The sequence below is a fragment of the Sceloporus undulatus genome, chromosome 5 (assembly GCF_019175285.1).
Source record: "Sceloporus undulatus isolate JIND9_A2432 ecotype Alabama chromosome 5, SceUnd_v1.1, whole genome shotgun sequence".
Classification (NCBI taxonomy): domain Eukaryota; kingdom Metazoa; phylum Chordata; class Lepidosauria; order Squamata; family Phrynosomatidae; genus Sceloporus; species Sceloporus undulatus.
The window spans coordinates 190,675,341-190,698,919 of record NC_056526.1 but is presented as its reverse complement, the minus strand read 5'-3'; the positions used below and the strand labels follow the sequence as shown (position 1 = coordinate 190,698,919).

The 23,579-nt window shown below is 41.5% G+C and overlaps 1 protein-coding gene across 2 annotated transcripts in view; it reads left to right on the top strand.

Annotated features, from left to right (window-relative positions):
* LOC121931589 (C-type lectin domain family 4 member F-like) overlaps positions 1-18,610 on the top strand; it is a 48,272-nt gene extending 29,662 nt beyond the window's left edge. For both annotated transcript variants that reach the window (XM_042469512.1, XM_042469513.1), the window contains exons 6-9: positions 4,072-4,158; positions 8,284-8,435; positions 14,439-14,545; positions 17,871-18,610. In XM_042469512.1, coding sequence (XP_042325446.1) covers positions 4,072-4,158; positions 8,284-8,435; positions 14,439-14,545; positions 17,871-18,027 — 503 coding nt within the window. In that variant the 3' untranslated portion in view covers positions 18,028-18,610. The remainder of the gene's footprint in view (positions 1-4,071; positions 4,159-8,283; positions 8,436-14,438; positions 14,546-17,870) is intronic.
* The last annotated feature ends 4,969 nt before the right edge of the window (positions 18,611-23,579 follow it).

Below are 23,579 nucleotides of genomic sequence, written 5' to 3'. Positions count from 1 at the left end.
ACACTCCCTCAGCCTCAGAGGATGGCAATGGCAAATGCCTTCTGAACAAACCTGCCAAGAAAACCCCATATTAGGTCCGCCTTTGGGGGCACCATAAGTCAAAAACAACTTGAAGGCACACGACAACAAAGGACTTTATCGCACACTGCTTTTAAAACATTCTGGGGACCGAAGGAGGATACTCGTGTGCGCGCGCGGCCGCCCAAAAACGGAGTTTATCGCACACAATTCAGTCTCCGTTCCATCTCCCGGCGCGCACCCTTTCACGTCCAGTCCTGACGGGTGCCATTTTTTGCCGACGGAAGGTAATCCGTCAGGCAAAAATCATGCCCGTCAGGACTGGACGTGAACGAGTGTGCGCTGGGAGTGTCCTCTTGGAGGACGTATTCGTGTGCGATAAACTCCGTTTTCTGCAACACGCACACACACACGCGCGTCCTCCTTCGGTCCCCAGAACGTTTAAAATTGTGTGTGCGATAAAGTCCAAAGTCAGAGGAAGCATTTGCCACCCACCTCTCACCTACCGCTTGCCCTCTACAACTGCTCTCCCTCTCCCTCACCCCACACCCTGAAACCCACAATATGCACCAGACACAGAGCTGCAAACCCTGGTAGTTGGTGGTTCCTCTGTCCATAAAGTGGTGAATCAAAGTCCTGGTTATGACCTTTAAAGCCTACACAGCATGGATCCAGTCAAGCTGAAAGACCATATCTCCCTACACAAGCCAGCATAAGCTTTAAGATCCACAGGGGAGGGTTTTCTATACTGCTCACTACTATCGCAGACACAGATGGTAAGGACACAGTTGAGGGTCTTCTCCATGGCTGCTCCCAGGCTATGGAACTCCCTTCCACTGAAAGTCTAGTTGACCTCCTGCCTGCTCCAATGTCAGGAGTTTTGCTACAAGCTTCTTTATATATATTTTTAATCATTTGTTATCTAACATAATAGTTAATTTGTCCATTTCCACCATTTTATATAATTTTAAAAGCCAATCCTCTCCTACTGGTACAGTGGTCCCTTCTCTTATGTGAGGGATCCGTTCCGGCACGTTTGCAGCATTACTCTTTCCAGTGCACAGCCCCGTTTCTTCCATTACTGCTTTCAGCATAGGCTGAAAGCCATGTATACTGTGGCCGCGTACAACATGGGCACACTGTATTTCTGGTTTATTCCATTTTTTAGCATATATAATTCTTGTAGCCCAAATCATATCCAATAAATACATTTCTGGGACCCATGGTGTAACTGATTTATAAGTTCTTTGTCGTAAGTTTATGGATTTGTTTCCAAATTTTATTGGCTTTTTTGCATTCCCAACAAAGGTGAAAAGCGGTATCTTTAACTTTCCCAGACCTCCAGGATTTATTCAACATATTACTCTTAATTTATCTATTGGTAGATGCCATCTATACAGCCTCTTGAAGTAATTTTTCAGAATGTTATAACTTCTTGTAAATGTAAAAAAAAAAATATTCCATGATTTTTCCCCGATGGTCCAGTTGTGTATCATGTCTAATATTTTGGGCTCATATCTTCATATTATATCTAATTCAATCCTTTTCCATGTCTGATTTTAACATCACTTTATAAAGTTTAGCTATTAAGTTTTTATTCCCACTTTATATAATTGTCTGCAGTTCCGTTTTTTCCATTTTGAAGCCTTCAAGTTTCATGTCTTGTTTGAATCTCTCATGAAGCTGACGATAAACAAACCACCAACAACTGCAGTTTTCTGTTGCCAATTCCTTCCTTGATCTTATATGCCACTTTCCTTCTTGAATGTTTAATAGTTCTTTATAACTTAAACATTTGCCTCTATGCAAATTTTCTTTTTTATGAAAATCTTTGTGTGCCAAAATCCATAAAGGGGTTCTTGGACAGAATTTGCTTTTATACTTTGTTGTTGTTAGCTGCCTTTGAGTCAATCTTGACTCATGGTGACCCTATGAATGAGACATTTCCAAGTCCCTTTCTCCTCTACCTCTCTGCTCAGATCCTGCAGGCTCAGGCCCATGGTCTCCCTTATTGAGTCTGTTCATCTGGCATGCGGTCTTCCTCTCCTTTACATCCTTCCACCTTCCCTAGCACTGTTGTCTTGTCTAGTGAACCATGCCTTCTCATAATGTGGCCAAAGCACACCAGCTTCAATTTGGTCACCTTGGCTTCCAGGGAGAGTGAATCATAGAACCATAGAATGATAGAGTTGGAAGGAAGAGACCACAAGGGCCATCCAGTCCAACCTTGATATGTTGATCTGTTCCAGGACCCATTTGTTTGTCTTTCTGGCCACCCACAGTATCCTCATCACTCTTCTCAAACCACACCACATCTCAAAAGAATTGATTTTCTTCCTATCTGCTTCCTTCACTGTCCTGCTCTCAGAGCCATACATGGTAACAGGGCATCCAATGGTTAGAACAGTTCTAAACTTACTGCTCAGTTGACTATCTCCAAGCTCTAGGATTTTGTCTTGTTCCTTCACAATCGTCCTTCCCATTCCTAATCTTCTTCTGATTTCTTGACAGCAGTCTCCATTTTGATCAATGTGTAATCCAAAGTGTGGGGAATCTTTATTTTGATTTCCTCATTATCTAGGTTGAATTTATGTAAATCTTCTGTGATTATTATTTTTGTTTTCTTTAAGTGTCACATTAGGCCTGCCTTTGCCTTTTCTTCTTTGACTTTCAAGTGATTGTTCCAAGTCTGTGATGCTTTCCATTAGTAATATGGTGTCCTCTGCATAGCTTAGATTGTTGCTGTTCCTTCCTCCTATCTTCCTTCCTCCTTCTTCTGTCTCCAAGCCTTCTTTCCATATGAAATGCCCTGCATATAAATTGAACATATAGGGTGAGAGGATGCAGCCTTCCTGGACGCTTTGCCAACCGGGAACCATTCTGTTTCTTCATATTGTGTTCTTACAGTAGGCTCTTGTCCTAAGTACAGATTCCTCACCAGGACTATCAGATGTGATGGCACTCCCATTTCTTTAAGAGCATTCCATAGCTTTCTGTGATCTATGCAGTCAAAGGTCTTGCTATGGTCTATAAAGCACATGCTAATTTTCTTCTGCAATACTTTTATACTTTATCTAGACTCAAAAGTCGGGGATGCTTTGATCTGGATTTCCTGCATGGCAGGGGGTTGGACTGGATGGCCCTAGTGGTCTCTTCCAACTCTACGATTCTATGATTCTAATGTTCAGTCAACATCTACCCTCCTGTAAATTCAAGCCATTAGACCTGGGCTCACCTTCTGGAGCAGCAGAGAACAGGGCTGACACTTCCTCTCTGTGACAACCCTTGAGCTGTTTGAAGACTACAATCATGCCACACACAGAGACACACAGACACATATCTTCTCTTCACCAAGCTGAACATGTCCATCTCCTTCAGTTGCTCCTCCTATGCTTTGTTCTCCATGCCTCTAATGATCCTTGTTACTCTTCTCGGATCCTGCTCCAACTTATCTGTCGTTCTTAAAATGAGGCACCCAGAATGGAACACAAACACTTTGGCCCCTGAGGGTCCTGAGGACCACTAACATGGCACTGCATTGGAGGCCTGCATGAGGCCCACAGGCTGCTTTTTCCCATATCTATGCTAGAGAGTGGTAGGAAATGTTTGACATTCCCATGACATCAATCGGTCCAATGTTTTAAGTATTGAAATACGGTGGGCCCTTGGTATCCGCTGGGGTTTTGTTACAGGATCCCCTGTGGATACCAAAATCCATGGATGCTCAAGTCCCATGAAATACATTGGCATAGTAAAATGGCATCCCATATATAAAATGGCAAAATCAAGGTTTGCTTCTTGAATTTTTAAAAATGTTTATTTTTTTTTTAAATCATGTTATGGATGGTTGAATCCGTGGGTAAGGAAATCATGGATACCAAGGGCTGACTATCCTCACTGAAGATGCATGGATGGAGTACAATACTAAAGCCACAGACATTTAAAAACAATAACGTAGTTGTGAGGATGGGATCATAGTGTAATGGGATACAAAAAGATGCAAATGGTGCTGTTATTTGATCTCCCCTGACTTTAATTCTTCTGATGTTTTAGCCCTAGAAAAACTCATTGCAGTCCACAGCTATGCAGATAAATTGGCAGGATGGGCTACACAAAGTATTGCAGTGGAAAAGGCAATTGGTAAGTTACTAAAAGAATGTAAGGATGACGTAGCAGAGTACAGAGGGAAACTGGCTTGAGGCAGCACATGCTAAATGTCCCTCTTCTATGCATCTCTGAAAGGTACAGGGCCCCTGAACATTTGGTAACCCAAGCTGAAGATAAAATGTTTTAGTTACAGATGCCTAAGAGATTCTGCCACAGCCAGGGTAGGGAAATGACCACTTCATGCACACTTAAGAAGAGCCAAATAGTTTGCTATTGTACTACAGGTGAATTGCTCATAAAAATATATAAGAGGAGCCAAGTAGCCATACAAAGCATATTGGCAAAGAGCAAAAGACCTATCTTGGATGTTGTCCTTTGGATCAGGAGTGTTACAAATCTCCTTACAAAAGTGAAATCTGGCTCCCCTTCTATGATCCTTGGGATGGTGATGATGAAACTCTGGGCGAGAGCACTGTCTTGCAAATTATGTATACATTCTCTCCTAATTTGTTAGCCCAGAAATAGAATTCTGTTGGTGTTTTATTCACATGTAGGTTCCCTTACACCTGTAGTTGTGCTTTTTAAAATCACAGTATAATCTCCATATCTGTCCTGTATACAGCTGGCGAGTGCTCAGATGAGTACACCTCTATCCCCAAGAACTGCCAGGGGAAAACCAGGCCAGTTCCAAGGCTTGTAAGGCCTTAAAAATAGAAGTATGGCCCAGGCAATTGAAGGGGGAAAAGCAATCATGACCAGAGTCCAAAGGTGAGAGAAGAGTTGCTGAAAAGATTAGTCAAGAAGCAGATACCAAAGAGAGCCAGGAATAGGGTTGCCATAGCACGGCCCCCCCCCGTGACCAGCACGGTTTTGGGGGGCCCCTCCCGGTCACGGTCCGGTTTGGGCCCCCACCCGTGCCTGGTCCCCTGTTTGGGGGCCCGCTCCGGCCATTGCCGCTGCCGCTAATGCTGCTGCTGCGGCGCCAACCCACCTCCTCCTCCAGCTCGCCTTCCTCGCCTCCAAGGCGAGGGCTTGAACACTGCCCAGCCCAGGCCTCAGTAGGGGCCAGTGGCAGGCGCACGCGCACGCGCACGCACAGGGAAGTGGGGCAGGGAAAGCGAGGCCCCATTCCCTTCCCTGGCTTCCTCCGTCGCGGGCGGAGAAAGCCAGGCAGAGGTTTGGGGCTTCGCTTCAGCGAGGCCCCACTCCCTTCCCTGGCTTTTTCCGTCGCTGGCGGAGAAAGCCAGGCAGGGGAAAGAGCCTTTCCTCTTTCTCCTACTCCTTCTGCCTCCTCTCCTCCTCCTTTTCTTCCTCCCCTTCTTCCTCTTCTTCTTCCTCCTCCTCTTCCTTTCTTCTTCATCTTTTTCCTCCTCTTCTTCTTCCTCCTCTCCTCCTCCTTTTCTTCCTCCCGTTCTTCCTCTTCCTTCTTCCTCCTTTTCCTCCCCTTCTTCATCTTCTTCTTCCTCCTCCTCTTCTTCTCCATCTCTTCTCCTCCTCCTCCTCCTCTTCCCCTCTTCCTTCCCTTCTTCTTCCTCTCTACTTCCTCTTCTTCTTCCTCCTCCTCTTCTTCTTCTCCTCTTCCTCCTCCTCTTCCTCCCCTTCTTCTTCATCTTTTTCCTCCTCTTCTTCTTCCTCCTCTGCTCCTTCCTCCCCTTCTTCCTCCTTTTCCTCCCCTTCTTCTTCATCTTCCTCCTCCTCCTCTTCTCCTCCTCCTCCTCTTCTTCCCCTCTTCCTCCCCTTCTTCTTCCTCTCTACTTCCTCCTCTTCTTCCTCCTCCTTCTTCTCCTCTTCCTCCTCCTCTGCCTTTTCCACTCTTCCTCCTCTTCAATGCCCAAATGTGCTGTTTGGAATGGGGGAGGCAGGTTGGCCAGAAAGGGAAGTCCATTTCTGCCATCTGTCTAGGAACAATGTCGAAATGTCCTCCATTTTGATCATGCCTAAGAAACATGCATTTCTATTAACACTTTTAAAAAAGCATCATTTTTTTTGCGTGTCCTCCATTTTTACAAAATATGTCCTACATTTGAAAATTTTGTCCTACTTTTGTCCTACATTTGTCCCAGTTTCGAGGTCCAGAATTATGGCAACCCTAGCCAGGAAGCAAGAGGTGTCAAGCAGGTTGCAGAGAAGTTTGGGCACTGTTGTTTTGCAGCAATGGATGGAGCAAATATATAGCCAGCAGTTAATCATAGAATCATAAAATTGTACAGTTGGAAGAGACCCCAAGAAGAGCCATCCAGTCCAACCCCATTCTGCCATGCAGGAACTCCCAATCAAAGCATCCCCATTGACAGATGGCCATCCAGCCTCTGTTTAAAAACCTCTAAGGAAGGAGATTCCACTACACTCCGAGGAAGGAGTGTGTTCCACTGTCGAACAGTCCTTACTCTCAGGAAGTTCCTCCTAATGTTGAGCTGGAATCTATTTTCCTGGAGGTTGCATCCATTGTTCTGGGCCCTGTTCTCTGGAGCAGCAGAAAACAAGCTAGCTCCATCCTCAATATGGCATCCTTTCAGATATTTAAACATGGCTATAATATCACCTTCTCTTCTCCAGGCTAAACATCCCCAGCTCCCTAAGTCGATTCTCATAGGGCATGGTTTCCAGACCCTTCACCATTGCAGCAGAATGCATCCGAAGTGCATTTTCTTCTGCTGTTTAGTTGTATTTAGACCTCTCCTAGAAGATTTGGTGTTTTTACTCTTTTTCTGGGAGGCCTTTTTCCTCCTTTTCTTCATTCTTTTACTAGAATCTTTATTTTCCTCTCTGTTTTGGAAATTGACATCGGCATCTTCCTCCCTTAACAGAGGTACACTCTTGATATCACTTTCTTTTGGAATGAGAGGTCTCTCATCGCTCTTATAGAGTTCAACCAAAGTAAGTAGTAAGCTGTAGCTTTCCACCAGGAATTTCTGAATTAGGTCCAAATCTTTATTTATATAGTCGAGGTATTTCACCAGTGAAGTATCCTTTGAAGTCTGATTTTCTTGAGGTAAGGATAAGCCTCTAGGGAGTGCACTGGAACATGAGGTTGAAATTGTAATGTTTCCCTTTTGGAAGGTTAGGTTCACAGCATGGATTGAAATTAACCTTAGCAACTCTTTCCTCATCAGATTGGAAAGAGGGACTTTCCACTGCTGGCCCACATGTGTCAGCTAGTAATTCAGCATGGGCAATTGCCGCTTATCTATTGCAAGCCCTTTCCTTACATTTCTTACAGTCCAGTCAAAGGGGCTGGTATAGTTATTTGAGTCCTTCTCTTCCTTTCCTTCCTTAGTTTCCTTTGTTCAGAGCAAATAGGACAGAATTTTAGTTTGTCTGGACCTTTTTGCTTTGAGGAAGACCTAATCCCAGAGGAGAAGGGAGTGGCAACTCCGTACGCTCCCTTCTCCTGCCTTGCAAGAACCATAACGGAGAAGGTGATTTCCAACTAATAAATGAGAGTTAGCATTCCAAGATTTACTGCTATCATCTGAGACTGGCAATAGCAACAGCAATAGCAAGTACATGTCTACACTGTTTATCAGTGCACTTAAACACTCCCTGAGCAGTTTACAAAGTATAAGCTAATTGCCCGTAACAAACTGGGTACACATTTTAGGGACCTAGGAAGCCTGAGTTGAACACATCAACAACAGTAATGAGGAGGTTGCAAATCTTTTTCTTATTTCTGTCTTTTGTCCTTGAAGATTTCTTGCTATTCTCTTGTTGTTTTCTTTCTTCCAGCAAGTAGCTTTCATTATTGATAAGGTCTAACAGAACAAAAGCTTTTAGCATCCCTGCAGACAGGGAGAGCAGCTTACTCATGTGCATCTGCCCTCAGCACCATCTTGCCTCCCTCCCCAAAAAGCCTCAATGACAACTGTGTATGTTTTTCAGCTTTTCTGGATTAACATCACGCAAAGTTATCACATTGCCTTATGTTTATATCCCTAAATACAGAAGAACCCAAAATCCAAAACACCTCTGGTCACAAGCATTTCAGATAAGGGTAACTCAACCTGTATGTAATAGATTATCAGTTCTTAGATGTACATACAGTACACACTTTGAATATATATCTGCATGGACTTTCCACAAATTAGCTTCTACTGAATCTTCTCTTTTGTATTACCCACCCCTACTTTCTTCTTCACACATTGTTGGTTTGAATTGCAGCGGAAGTTACTGCACTACTTGAGCAAAAATGGCAGGCACATGATGGCAGCATCTATTTATTTCCCGACCCATCGAAGACGTTTCAAGAAGCAGCAGATTTTTGTGTGACCCAGAATGCCACCTTGCCTACCGTTGAAACTGAAATGGAAGAGGTGAGCAGAACCCTGGGAAACATCCATGGCAGGTCTAATTGGTTGGTAATTTCACCATCTAATCCTTTAAATGCATCTAATCCCTTGTGCTTAGATATGTTATTATGTCTTGCTCAGGTCCTTCAAGAATAAAAGAAGGTTTGCAGTGGCTATATTCCAGTTCAAATTGGGAGGAATATCTCCTCACTTCAGACTATCCCCTCAAAGCAGGCAGCAGATGGGATATTTGGTGGCTTTCAGGATATGGATGGATTTAATGACTTCCCATCTTACCTTAGATACAAGATGGATGTGTTTGACTACATTACCTTAAATCCTATTTTTTATTCATGACTAGAGTAAATCAGAGGGACCAATCTATGGGTTGAGTTGATTGGATGAGTTTATTCTAGTTGAGATTAATGAACATGTCTCTGACCATTAATTCTGAAGCAGAGTTCCCAGAAGGGGCCATACTTGCCAGGGAATCTGGCACCTGTAGTCAAAAACAGTAGTATTCTGATCTCTGAATTCAAGCCTTCCTTCTCTTTCAAGCACCAGTTTGGCTAACCCAAAATAAAGAAAGAGGGAGAGGAAACATCACTTAGTATTTACCTAATGCAAAGGTTATTGATATTACCCATTCCAAACACATCAACACAATCTTTGAACTGTATAATTGCTTTCTTCTCCACTATAGTAAGAAAACTGCAAGGTTGACTACTTGGGCCCAGTAAAACTGGCAGTGAGAAGTAGCTGTGTGTCCTGTTTCTTAGTCAATATATATTGGGTTTTATGTGAGCTATCCATGGCGCTTTAACCTATTCCTATACTAAATTCAGCACCATGGATAACTTCAGTAAAGGTAGGAGTTGCTCCCATAAAGCCCATCATAGATTTTTCACCCTGGAGCAACAGAATCCCTGGTGACCTCTGCTCCTTATGAGGCAGTAATATTGATGTTCTGGTAGTTTCTGCAGTTATCTGTTCGGAACAATACAGGAAAAGTATGTGGGAGTCATAAAGTTGGCATTTGGAATGGCAGAGCCTTCCTCAAAAGAGTGTCAGTCCCCAGAAAGCAATGACTTTGCTCTTGCACTTCCCTGCAACTCTTCTTTGCCACCCATCCTGTAACAGTGAACAGTGACCACATTATCAACGGGGAATTTAATTAGCTCACGGTCACAAGAGGAGGCCTGTCACTACACCTCAGGGACCGGCCCTTCGAGCTGTATGCCAGGAACTAGAAATCCATAAATGAGGCAGAGGCTCTAAGTACAATCAATGTCTCTTTTATTGGAAACAGGGATTCAAACACACACAGGCACATACGCACATGCATTCATACAAGACTCAGGAAATAATGTGTTAGATGTGGGATAGATATAGGCGTCTCTTATGGTAATACTCACCTGATGTAGAGGTTCTATCTTGGGAAGTCCAGTTTGTGAGAGGGTTTGTAAGTCTGCTTAATATTTAAGGCTTAGCAGACCAAGTCAGAGTGACATAGATTTTGGCTGCAAATGACCTGAAAGGGGCAGGCAGCCCATTCCTAAATTTAGGACACCTTTTAAAGGTTTGACAGGGTCTCTAGACAAAGGGCAATCAGTCTTCTAATGAAACTGTTTGAAGTGTATTTCACATCTTAGGTCCACGTTTTGATCTCACCAAATGTTTCTGCCAGAATAGGGACCCAAATGGCTATGCAAATGCCATTCAATTGATTCAAATGGCTCCCTCTCATTCACAAAGTGAAACACTTCCTTAAGACATCTGCCTGATAGCAGCTTAGCAGCTCCTGCATGATTTCATCAGAGCTGGGAAAGGAAATTCGTAACCCATGGCTTCCCCTTGTTTCAGTGGGAACCTGTTATTTAGATCCCATGCTAGGGCCATATAGCGACTCTTGATATCAAGGTGCAGGTCAGAGCTTATCATTTAGATATATTAAAAGGTGCAGATCAATGCCTATCAATCTCCAAGTTTCCTGTGCAGATGGGAATGAGCTCCCTAGTTGCCAAGACTGTTGACAATCCCAAGATGTGCATTTATTGTAAACAATCAAGCCAGACATCATTTAAAGAAAGGAAGTTTTATAGTGCAGAAAGGCAGCCACATAGGAACTGTCTTCTAGTGAGTGTCCTGCAGTCTGTATACTCTTGTAGCAATGGAGACAAATCATATCATGGCATACACACACTCTCTTGCACATGGAGACAATACAAAATTAAGTACAATAAAACAGAATCAAATAATAGAATGGGAAAGTATAAAGATTAAATATATAGATAGAAATAATAATAATAATAATAATAATAATAATAATAATAATAATAAAGCAATTTATTTATATTCTGCTTTTTTGCAAGGAATCAAAGCGGATTCCAACAGTATAAGGATAAAACATGATACAGTTAAAATTACAATCAAACAAAGAAACAACCCCATATCCCAACCCTTGCCCAATCACAAAAATATCAACAATACATACAAATAGATTGAACAATAAACTATGTTAAAAAACATTCCAAGCGAATTCCTTAAAATACAGGTAAAATTTGGCAAGAAGGTATCTCCTTCTAAGGAAGAGGACAGGGACCAATGGCAGCGATAGGGGAGGCTAGGTGGATAGACTGCTTATACACAATCAGATGGGAAAGGCCCGCCAGAAATCCGTTTTAATAGCTTTCTTAAAAGCATCTAAGGTAGTTATACAATGGATCTCCTCCAGCAGGTCATTCCATAATTTTGGAGAGATCGAGACAAAGGTCCTCTGAGAAGTGGACACCAACCTGGTCTTATGTGTCTGTAGTAAGTACTTCCCAGACGTTCTGCTGAGAGTGCAGGGCGGACTATATAGGGAGAGGCGTTCCCGCAAGTAGTCTGGGCCCAAGCCATGTAATAATAATAATAATAATAATAATAATAGAATCCGGGCGGCTTACAACAGAGGGGATAATAGACGGTTCCCTGCCCTCAGGCTTACAATCTAAAAAGACATGAAACAAAAGCAGAAGGGAATGGTGAGAGGAGGAGGGGATCAGGTCCAGCATTCTTCTCTCCCTCGGAGGCCTGGACCAAGGCAGATGGACCGGAGGGAGGGCTCTTCTTCTTCAGGCTAGCCCTGATGGAGCTGGACCAGCCTATTCACTCCCTCACAGGCCGAAGGATGACAGTTATGGAGGAAGGAGCCTCTTTCTTCAGCCTAGCCCTGATGGAGCTGGGCCAGACTTGGAGGGCTGTAAATGTGATAAATGTAGGGCTTTAAATGTGATAACCACCTTGTACTGCACCTGGAAGCTGATCGGCAGCCATTGAAGATTTTTTTAATACCGGTGTTATATGGTCAAACCTCAATGTACCAGTGACCAGTCTGGCTACCATATTTTGGAAAACTGAAGCTTCCGAACTTGTCACAAGGGTAGCCCCATGTAGAGCACATTGCATAAATCAAGACGAGAGGTTACCAGCGCATGTACCAATGCTTCAATGCTCTCCCTGGTCCAGGAAGGGGCACAGCTGGCGTGTCAACCGAAGGTGGTAACAGGTACTCCTGGCTGTCGCTTCCACTTGAGATGACAACTGGAGGGATGAGTACAGGAGCACTCCCAAACCGCGAACACAATCCTTTAGGGGAAGTATGACCTTGTCCAGGACCAGTTGACAAAACTCCTTCCTGAGGCCAGGGTTTCTTATCGCCAGTAACTCCGTTTTCCCTGGATTCAACTTGAGTTTGTTTTCCCTCATCCACTGACCCCCAAGACAGTCATTCAGAGGAGAGATGCCATCCTTAGTCACTGCAACAGTCGGAGACATAGAGAAACATATTTAGGGGTCATTAGCGTATTGATAACATTGTGTTCCATGTCTCCGGATGATCTCTCCCAGCGGCTTCATGTAAATGTTAAACAGCATGGGGGACAGACTAGCGCCTTGAGGGATGGCAGATGTCAGCTCTCTTTTACGAGAGCAGCTGTCCACCAGCCTCACCATCTGGAACCTTCCCAAGAGGTAGGAACGGAGGCAGTGCCTCCAATACCCAATTCTCTCAGCAGTTCCGGAAGGATACCGTGGTCAATGGTATCGAAGGCCACTGAGATATGCAAGAGCACCAACAGGGTCACGCTTTCCCTGTTGTTGCCCAGATGGAGATCATCGACTGAGGCGACCATGCCAGCTTCAACTCCATAGCCTGTCCTGAAGCCAGTTTGAAATGAATCTAAATAATCGGCTTCCTCCAAGACGGCTTGGATTAGGAAAGGATGATAAGCAATAGAAACTATAACAAAGAATAGGCAAATGTGGGTGACAAGGGGCTATTAGCCACCCAGGATTCCTCATCCCCATCACAGCCTCACTGAATGAAAACAACAACAATAACAACAGCAACAGCAACAAGTAATATTTTGTAATCAAATGACTTCTGGGTGGTACAGAGGGTTTTTACCATGGTTTATTTCCCCCCAGAGGCATTTTAGGTCCAGGTCTAATAAAAAATGGTCAGCTCACAATGGTCAGCCTGGACTCCAGTATCCAGCTCTACCAACCTTCCAGTTCCAGAGCTGATGATTAGAAGCACTCAGGTTGTGTGTAGGTCTTTTTAAAAACATGCCCTCAGAACCATCTAGAACAGTCGTTCTCAGCCTTTGGTACTCTAGATTCCTGAACAATGAGCATACTGACTGGGACTTCTGGGAACTGAAGTCCAAAACACCTGGAGGCCCAAAGGTTGATAACCATTGATCTAGAAGGTTCTTGCATCTCCCCAATAGCTCATCTCATTGGAGAGTTGCCATCACATCACCTGTGATATAGACCTTCATTACAATGTAACTGCGCCTCCTCTCACATTTAGCCTTTTGTTGTTGATGATGTTGTTGTTGTTGTTGTGTGCCTTCAAGTCTTTTCCAGCTTATGGTGACCCTAAGGTGAAGTTATCATGGGATTTTCTTGGCAGGTTTCTTCAGAGGGGGCCTGCCATTGCTGTCCTCTGAGGGTGAGAGATGATGACTTGCCCTAGTTTACCCAATGAGTTTACATGGCCAAGCTGGGAATCAAACCCTGGTCTCCAGAGTCACATAGCCCAGGGTTCAAACCACTACACCACATTGGCTCTCAACCCTTTGTATCTGGAGAGAAGGCTCTGATAAATGATGGGATTCCCATTGATCACAACGTGTTGCCTCATCACCATACCCACAAGGATTGCACTTCCATGGCTGTTCATGCAATCTATAAATTATTATTCCTGCCATGCTTACTGTACTAGCTTACAGTACACTTTACTTTACTAGCATTGTATAGAGTCATTTTTTTTTATTGTAACATCCCTCCATTTAATTTCAGTTTACTGTCCTGTTTCATTCCCCGCTGCCACATGGCCATGTTGATAACAGTTGGACTACATGATGTTCCAAATAACATCTGATCTGTATGGCCTTCAGTCAGCTTCACTTCCCAGTATAAAATAGGTTCAGCTGTTCCAAGACAAGATCATTAAAATTTCAGTTCCAATCAATTTTTTTAACATCGGTTGTGATTATGGACTAATATAATAATTGTTCTGTTGACCTATCACTATACTGTGACAGAGTCTTCCTTTCGATTAATGACTGAGCCAAGGATCGGTTCTCCACTCAGCCCCAGAAAACTCCATGATAGGTTTGCCTTAGGGTCGCCAAAATTAGAATTGACTTTAAGGCACACCGCAACAAACTGCTCATATTTACTTTTCAGTGTCACACATAGAACAACATACTCCAGAATTGGCTATAATTCATATCTACATCACTTAACATAAATTAACAAAAACAAAACCACTGCACCAACACTCAGGATGTGAAGAGGGGCTGGTTTCGATATGTGCATGAAGTGGTGTGATGAAGAAGCTGCCTGTTGTGATGTTGCACACATGCACAAACACAAATGTGTGTGCATGTGTATATATCTGCCTTGGGGAGGGAGGGAGGAAATGGTTGTTCAGAAAAGCTTTAAGAAAGGCCTAATGACTTGTGCTATTTGCAGGAGTTTCTGGAAACCATTATCGCGACTCAGCCTGATTCTTCCTGGATTGGACTCCGGAAGAAAAATAACAAATGGGAATGGTTGGACGGGAGGCCTTTGTTAGTGACGTACGTTTATGAGCAAAATACCTCTGTCGCTTGTGTTTTAGATGCTTTCTTAGAAATATATTTCCTGCTGCATGTTTTTTTTTTAAAGAAATTAAATTTTTCATTTCCATTAAAAGATGTATATGTAGAGGGAGAAAGAGATTGAGAGAGACTGAGATTTGAAGAAGCCAAATACAGTTGGTCTTCCACATTTGCAGCTTTGACTTTTGTGGAATTGACTATTTGCAGATTTGATTACTCTGTTCTCTCTAGGAACTGCTAAGTCCTCCAGTGAAATTCTGATGGAAGTTGACCATAGAATTGCGCTGGGAAACCAAGAGATTCCTAAATACTTCTCTAGGCATTTGTAGGTTTTCCAACATGATTTATGGTCAGATTCTGGCAGATGTTGGCCATAGAGTTCTGTTACAGATTTCTAGAAAGGTGTTCTCTCAGGTGAAAGTAGTAGTGGTTTTTATAGTTTTATGTGGGTTTTTCGGGCTATGAGGCCATGTTCTAGAAGAATTTATTCCTGATGTTTCTAGAATAAACACTTCTAGAACATGGCCTCATAGCCCGAAAAACTCACAAAAAACTATGGATGCCAGCCGTGAAAGCCTTCGATTTCACATGAGTGTTTTGTTTTTTTATTTGCAGTTTTCCCACTTTCACGGAGGTCCTGCATTTCTGACCCTAGCAAATGTGGAGGGCCTCGTGTAATATTCCATCATCCTGATACTCACCAGTCAATGAAACTGAGTATTTGATAGAAGCAGGCAGAGAAAACTGCTTTACAACTCTATTTGGTTGTGTTAAATGGCTCATTCATTTTCCTGTATCACATTTTGTTAACTGGCTGATAGTAACCTAAAAGGGTGGGATCCAGGGAGATCTTTTTCCACAACAGTCTCACCACAGCATCCTTTAGGCAGGATGGAAATCTGCCTAGCTGCAGTGAGGCCCTCAGCAGCACTCCTCTTAGCCAGTCCCTCTCTAGCTGCTTTTAGAAGCCAGGAAAGGCAAGGATCCAGTACGCACATGCTGGCCCTCACTTCACCAAGGATCCTGTCCACATCCCCAGGCTGCACAAATTGAAACCTATCCAACAATACAGGACAAGCAGGCACCAAGATTACATCCGCTTTGCCAGTGTCAACTACAGCATCCAAGTTAGAGCAAATCCGAGTGGTTTTGTCTGCAAAGTGTCTTGCAAATTCTTCACAGTGAATGTAAAAGGCCCCTGTTACCCCTCAGAACAGCTTTGCTGGATGACATTGTGCAGATGCAATGGTGGAAGAGAAGTATAATTTCTTCGCTGCCTCCATTGTCTCAGCCTAGACCTTCCAGTGGGCCCTAGTCTGTGTTTGGTTGGACTCACTCTGAGTCTTCTGCCATCATCACTCCAGTCTCCGTCCCACTCGTTGCATCATCACCATCTCCCTAGTGAACCAGTTGGCTCTGCTTTGTGGGAGGGATTACTTAGGGACAATCATGTCCACTGCCTTGGCTATTTCCCTATTCCAGAGATCAGCCAGGGCTTTGACAGATCACCTACCAAAGCAAGAGGAAACTTCCCAAGAGCCATCAGGAATCCATCTGGATCCATAAGCCACCTGAGGCAGACCATCTGAATCAGCTCCTGATCCCTGCAGAGGCTCTGAGTCCCAGTGAGTCTCAACCCTACGAGGCAGTGATCAGTCCATGACAATGGAACTACTGAGAGTTCCTCCACTCCCAGATCACCATCTGACTTCAGGGTCTGTAGTAGACTCCCACAACAACATCACCATTAATTTTTATCTAGATGCTTTCAATCTGGCTTCCAGGATTGAAGTCCTGGATCTCTTCACTGATGTAAATGTCCTGACACATAATGCTATTCCTCCTTCTTTCCTGTTTGGCCTATTTCTCTTAAAAAGGTTATACCCCTCTATTTCCACATTCCAATTATGAGACTCATCCCACCAGGTTTCGGTGATGCCTATTATAACATATTTGCTTTGTTGTACTAAGAGTTCGAGTTCATCTTGCTTATTTCCCATGCTCTGTGCATTAGTGTAGAGACATCTTAAACCATGGTTCCCCTTTACTTGCTGCCCTGGCAAGTTTTTTTGCCCTTCACTTCTTGGTCCTTGCACTGTTTCCCTTATTCCCCCTATGACAGTTTGACTATTTTCTCCAGCCTTTTTGCCTTCCAGAATACTGTCCCCCTCCCCATTTCTGCCCAAAGGCAGATGTTTGAGGATCAGTGCTGTCAGCCCTCCTTAGTGTGTAGCCTGATGTGGCTGAGCACCCCGCACACCCCTAGAGATGCCACTGGCAGAAATGAAGACATGGAAAATCATTTCCACGTCAAACTCTTCTGCTTTCTGTGTATTTGGAGAAGGCAACTTTGTAGTCTTTAGCCTTCTCTGCAAAAGAGTGCTGGTGCCTCACCATATTACAAATCCCAGGATCCTGTAGGTTGGAACCATGGCAGTTAAAGTGGTGTCAAACTGCTTTATATCATAGATGCACCCTTTATTTTTTAATGCACAGTTTAAATTGTTTTAATGTTATCAACAGTTTAATTATATGTGAAGTCAAAGGCTTTCATGGTTTTTTGCAGGTTTTTCAGGCCATGTTCTAGAAGAGTTTATTCCTGACATTTCACCAGCAGCTGTGGCTGGCATCTTCAGAGAAAGCTGGCATGGAAGAGAGTGGGGTATATATACTGTTGGTTGAGGGGAAGCAATTTGCGTGTTAATCTGTGTATTGTTCTGTTGTTGAATAACAAGGCCTTGGGTTGTCTATTTAATCAATGATCCATTGTCTGCTGGGAAACCTCCTCAACTCTGGGTGGTTTTCATTTGCATTTGCTGAGTCTTGGGCCCGGTCCAGATGGGCCAAATGTGCCATGCTGGTGGCGTACTAGGCTTAAGGGACCGCGCGGCAACTGCACGGTCCTTAATCCTAGTACAGCACGATGCCATAACAATGGCAGCACCCTGTGTATACCGCGCTGCCATTGTGATGTGAGGGACGCATAGCGTCCACACGTTGCGCCACGCCAGTTACATCATGAGTGCTCCGTTGGCGCACTCGGGCATAACTGGCACAAAAAGAAACTGCTTTTCACAGTGTTTTTTCTTCACAGGGAAGCTGCGTGGTTTGGCTGCTGTGGCTTCCTTGTGGGGAAAAGAAGGCTCCAGCAGGCCTCCCTTTTTGGTAGGTCTGTACTGGGCCTTGATTTTGCTGTTTTTCAGGATATTTTGCATGTTTTTAAGAATGCATTTTGCATCTGGTTTGATTAGTATGCCCTCTTGAGTCGCAGTTCTGAGAGAAAGGGTTGTCTCTTCTTTTCCAGGTTCTGGGCTGCTGATAAACCAACAACAAATGGTCCAGACTGTGTCATTGTGGATACCGCGTGCACAATGCCCAGGCAGTGTTGGATGGATATAGCATGCAATGAAACAAAGAAAAGTGTTTGTAAGCAAAGAGGCAACCCGGAGTGGTTGGAGTGACAGTTAGCCATCTAGGTTATGAAGAAGAGCTCAGCGTTCTGATGTTTATTTGTTGCTGTTGAGAACACACCTCATCAGTCCTGAATTCCTGACGGTGAGGGAAGAGCTTAATTTGTAATCTTAGACCTAAATTGCTGCAACAATAAAGAAAGGAAGAGGACAGTATGTGGAAACGCATTGATTGAATACAACCGTGGGTGGCCCTGCAGCTGTTTCTCCTTGCATTCCTCGCCATGAGCTATGCTACCTGAGACTGATGGGAGCTGCAGTCCAACAAGAGGATCACAGAATGCCCACTTTTCATTTATTAAAACACCCTTTTCAATTGCAGCTCTGGGGGAATTATTGCTGCTCCATGGGAATAATATGCAGATGCATTGAAATATATGGCCAGGCGACTTCCGTCCTGCTCTTGATCTAATATTGCCCCTACGCCTCCATTAGAAGCACCTATTTGCAGTATAAAGGGCCTGGAGAAAGAGTACTTTGAGGGCCTCTTGTTCCATGTTACTCCATCACTGTGTTTTTCTGTGAACCTCTTTAATTTTCTTTTTATTACAATTTTATCACATTTCCAAGACAATTAGAAAACTCAGAAAACGCACACTTTGTTATACTAAACAAACACGCTTGACAAATTACATTTAAAAAAACAAACGTTATTCTCAACTTAAAAGTACTTCCTCACAGATTGTAATCTCTTTGTATATGTTTCTTTCTTCGTTTTTTTGAATTTTCTTTATTAATTTTAATACATAATATACACACATAAAATACATAACAATTGTTTGCTTACATAGACAGCACGGACTTATATCATGAACGGATAGATAGCATTATTTCTCTGTTATCCTCCGTGATTTGGCCTTGCCTATATTCCAGCGTATCAATTTTGTCTGTTATTTCTCCTCCTCCCAACATAAAAAGAAAGAGAGAGAGAGAGAGAAAAAATAGAAGTATTACATATATTTACAGTATCTTATAATAGTATGGATGGTTTTAACTCCCTTAATCATTTTATCCCATTTCTGTAGTTATCTTTAGTCCCAAAGTTTGTTCACTTTTCCCCATTGACTTTGAAATTTTGGTTCTGTTTTCCTGTTCATCGTCATAGTTATTTTGTCCATCGCCAATTAGTTCATTCGCCTTAGTTACCCATTCTTCCTCTAAATTATAATTTCCCCCTTTCCAATGATAATAATCAAAACTCTCCTTATCATGTGTTTATTCCATTCTTTACAGTTATTTGCTCATAACGGAGGTAAGCATGCCAACCTTTTTCTAGGTCGATGCCTTCTAAGGCCACTAATTCTTCATTAGGTTTATCCAGTCTTTTATCCAGGTATATGCACACGCGTTATAATAGATTTGCAGATTGGGTAGACCTAGCCCTCCTTTCTCTTTACACTCCTGTAAATTGGCTAGTTTAATCCTGGATTTTTTTTCTCCTTCCAAATAAAATCTCGAATCTCTTTATTCCACGTTTTAAACATATTGTTTGATGTTATAACCGGAATTGTTTGAAAAGTTGTAATATAATTATTTTCTAACAGTTCAGAGTTTTTATTTGTAATTGTAACTCCCCGATATTTCGCTTTTTGCACTACTTTCAAATCTGTTCTCTAATTCTTTTTTCTTCTATTTTGGAGATAATTTTCATCAAAATGCCACTTTTTTGTTTGTTCATTTTAAATCCTGCCACATCACAAGCCTTTCCCAAAGTTTCCTCCAGTCTAAAAATACTATTGATTGGATTGTTGTAAAAAATTACTATGTTATCTGCAAAAGCTCTTAACTTAAACTGATGGTTCCTGATTTGTACTCCTTTAATTTGGTCATCTTTTCTTATTTTCCTCAGTACAACTTCCATCATCATTAAGAACAAAAGTGGGGACAGCAGGCAACCTTGCCGTGTTCCTTTATTAATTCTGCATCTTTCTGATCGTTCACCATTAATTATTATTTGTGCATATTGATTAGTATATATTGTGTTTATCCATTTTAAGAACATGTCACCAATTTCAGTTTGTTTTAACACCTCCTTCAAACCCCCCCCCAACTTGCATTATCAAACACTTTCTCTAAATCAAGCAATATCACACCTAATTTTTTTTTCTTTGTATATTTCGGAATAATCTATTATATTCATTAATATCCTCCTATTATTTTTGATCTGTCGTTCTGGGAGAAATCCAGCTTGGTCTTTGTGTATCCATTGTGTCAGTGTTTGTTTAAGTCTATCTGCCAATATTGAAACAAAAACCTTATAGTCAACAATGATATCAGTCTATAATTTTCAATTAATTCAACATCTCTATTTTCTTTTGGAGTTAATACAATCATTGCATTACACCATGTTTATGGATACCTTCCAGTTTCTATTTCTTTTATGGTGTTATATGAAGGTGTTAACAGAACTTCAGCAAAGGTCTTATAGTATTTTGCTGTTTGGCCATCTGGCCCCGGAGCCTTATTATCCTTTAATTTTTTAATCGCTGTATGTATTTCTTCCTTTGTTATTGGTGCGTTTATTTTCTCTCTCTGTTCTTCCGTAAATTTTGGGACTTTTTCGTTTTCTAATAAATTCTCAAATCTTTTCTTTCCTAGTTTGGAAAGAAAGGTTTCAGGTAGCCTCTTTGCTAGAAATAGATTTTTGAAATATTCTGTAGCAATTTTCTTAATTTGTTCTCAGTGTGTATATTATTTGCCTTTCTCCTTTAATTTAATTATAATTTTATTTTCTCTTTGCTTCTCAATTTTATATGCCAACCATTTTCCTGATGCATTGGCATGTTCAATATAGTGTTGTTTTGCACACTTAACTTTATCTGCTACTTGTTGCGTAATTTTCTGATTTAATTGATTTCTCATTATTTTTTAAATCTTGACATAGTTTTCCATCTTTAGGGTTCTGTTTAATTCTAGCTCTTTCTGTTTTATTTTTTCCCCATTATTTCTTTCTCCTTTAGGTTTTCAGATCTTTTTTTCCTGACTTCTTGCTGTATCAATTGACCTCTGATGACAGCAGTCGTATTTTAAATCCTGTCTTATTTTACTGATAATCTTTTCATCCCTCAGTAAATAGTCTTTAAATTTCCATGTAAATTCATTTTTATGTGATTTTAAGACCATATTTATTGCATTATGATCTGAAAAAGTTTTGGGTAGTATTTCTATTTTCCTAATGTTTTTACAGAGATCCTTTGATGCACATCTCTATTAATTCTTCCATTAGTTCAAATGCTGGATCAAGTAATTTCCCTTGTTTTTTTCTTTCATTCTTTTACATTAGATCTATCTGTTTTCGGATCCCAAACCCTCTTCCAATCACCTGCTATGATATTTTTTTTCAAATTTGTCTTTCTCTTTTATATGTGTTTCCTGCAGGGATATCAGATCTATTTTTTGTCTTTCTAAAAAGTGAAAAATCTTCCTTCTTTTCTATTTTGAATTTAACCCATTGATGTTCCATGATAATATTCTTATAGACATTTTGTTGTTGTTGCTATCTATTCTCTTTGTTATTTCTATTTATATATTCTTTATTTCCCCTTTTTGTAGTTTTAATATCGATTCCTTCTATTCCTCCTTGTTTTCCTTTCTTCTTTTTTTATTTCTTTTGGTTCTGAGTTTTCACTGTTTTGGGGAATCTCTTTTTTCTTTTGTTTAGTTCCTTTTTTCCCTGACTCTCGATCTGATTCTGTTTCGCTTTCATCTCCTTTTGTTTTTCTGTCAGAGTCCTCTGTACTCTCTTTTCCCTTTTCTGCTTTTTTCCTCCTATCTTTTCCCCCCAACTCTGTCTCAAAATTTGTCCGTTTATATTCTCTAGCTCTCCCTTCTTTATTCCCTTCTTTTGACCTTCTAAATTCTCTTGATTCACTGTTATTAGTTAACAAGTCTTTCATCTTTTCCTCCGTATTTATAACAAATCCTTTTTTCTTAAATGTAAAGGAAACCCTCTGTTTTTTCCCATCTGTATTTTATGTTATTGTGTCTCAAATATTCTCTTAATATTATATAATCTTTTCTTTTTTTCAAAATTTGCGCTGATATTACTCTAAATATCTTTACTTCCTTATCTTCCAATTCAAATTTGTTATTAAAATTTGTTTCCAAGATCAAATTTCTTACTCTTTCTCTTGTGAAAAAGATCATTATATCTCTAGGCAAATTACGGTTTTTTGCCACCTAAGAGTCAACTCTGTATAGTTTATCAATTTCTAAATCCAGTTGTTCCCCTGCCCAGTCAATAAATTGTGCCAGAGCTGGGATGATCCTTGTGATAACATTTTCATCTAATTGTTCTTGAACCCCTCTTAATTTAATTGCTCTCCTTTGTAACCTTAATTGTATGTTTGCTTTACTATATTCCTCCTTGAAGTGTCTTTCCTCTATGCTACAAACTTTCTTCTCTAGACTATCTGTCTTTTCTTGAGTCTCTTTCATTCTTTTATTTATCATTTCAATTTCTTCTCTAATTTTAAATATGTTTGCTTTAAACATTTCTATCTCCTTTTGTAGCTCTATTTTTATTTCTTCTTTAAGTTCTCTCATCTCCTCCTTTATTTTGTTAGAGATTTCCTTTTTTATATCCATCCCATTTTTTAAAAAATTCTTCTAATAGCATAAAACAATCTTCATTATTGGACAGTGCCTTTTTTCCTGCCTGTTTGTCCACTATAAATTCCTTCCTTTGTTTTCTCCCCTCTCTAATCCTCAACATTTCTATATAAGTGTCCTTTCTGTCTTAGCCCCCGATATCCCCACTCTCCCACCCACTTTGTCCAAAAAATCACCCACTGCTCCACCTGGGAAAAAAACGTTTGAGGGGCTGTCCCACCGGATAATCCTACTTGTCCTCCCCGCTGCGCCCACACTGCTCCTCCGACATCGAGTGGAAAGCTGTGGGGGCCTTTAGTAGGTCCCGCTGGTCTGGTCTCTCCCTTCCCGTCACGTCTGCGCTGCTCCTCCGCCTGGAGGTGTGCCTTTTGAGGGCCCCAGGTGTCCATGTTGTGTTGTGCTGCGCAGGTGGCTGGTGGTAGGTGATGATCAGTATGTTCTTCTTCCCACAGTTCCCATTGCCCTTAGGCTCCCTGCTACTGCTACTGCTGCTGTAGAAGGCGCTGGGTGGGCATGGCCAGGGTCTCCTCCCTCTCTCTCTCTGCTGCTGAGCTGCTGTTTCTTTCTTGATTTTCTATAATCAGAATATTCTTTGTGACATTTAAACTTATATTTTTAATTACAATTATTATTTTTGTTCACTTCTTTTAAATTGTAATAAATTTAATAAATTCCATATGTTCTCTTCAGTTACATTACTCCAAATATGTCCAAACTAACTGTTCAAAAATAGTAATCTATAATCATCGTCATATATTACATCTTATATAAGTTAAGTTAATGTTAAATGTGACTTTGAAGGCTTTCATGGGTGGCATCCATGGGTTTTTGTGGGTTTTTCGGGCTATGTGGCCATGTTTTAGAAGATTAACATTAAATGTATTATATTAAATCAATTTTAATATCTTCTTTTCTCATATTCGACCATTATC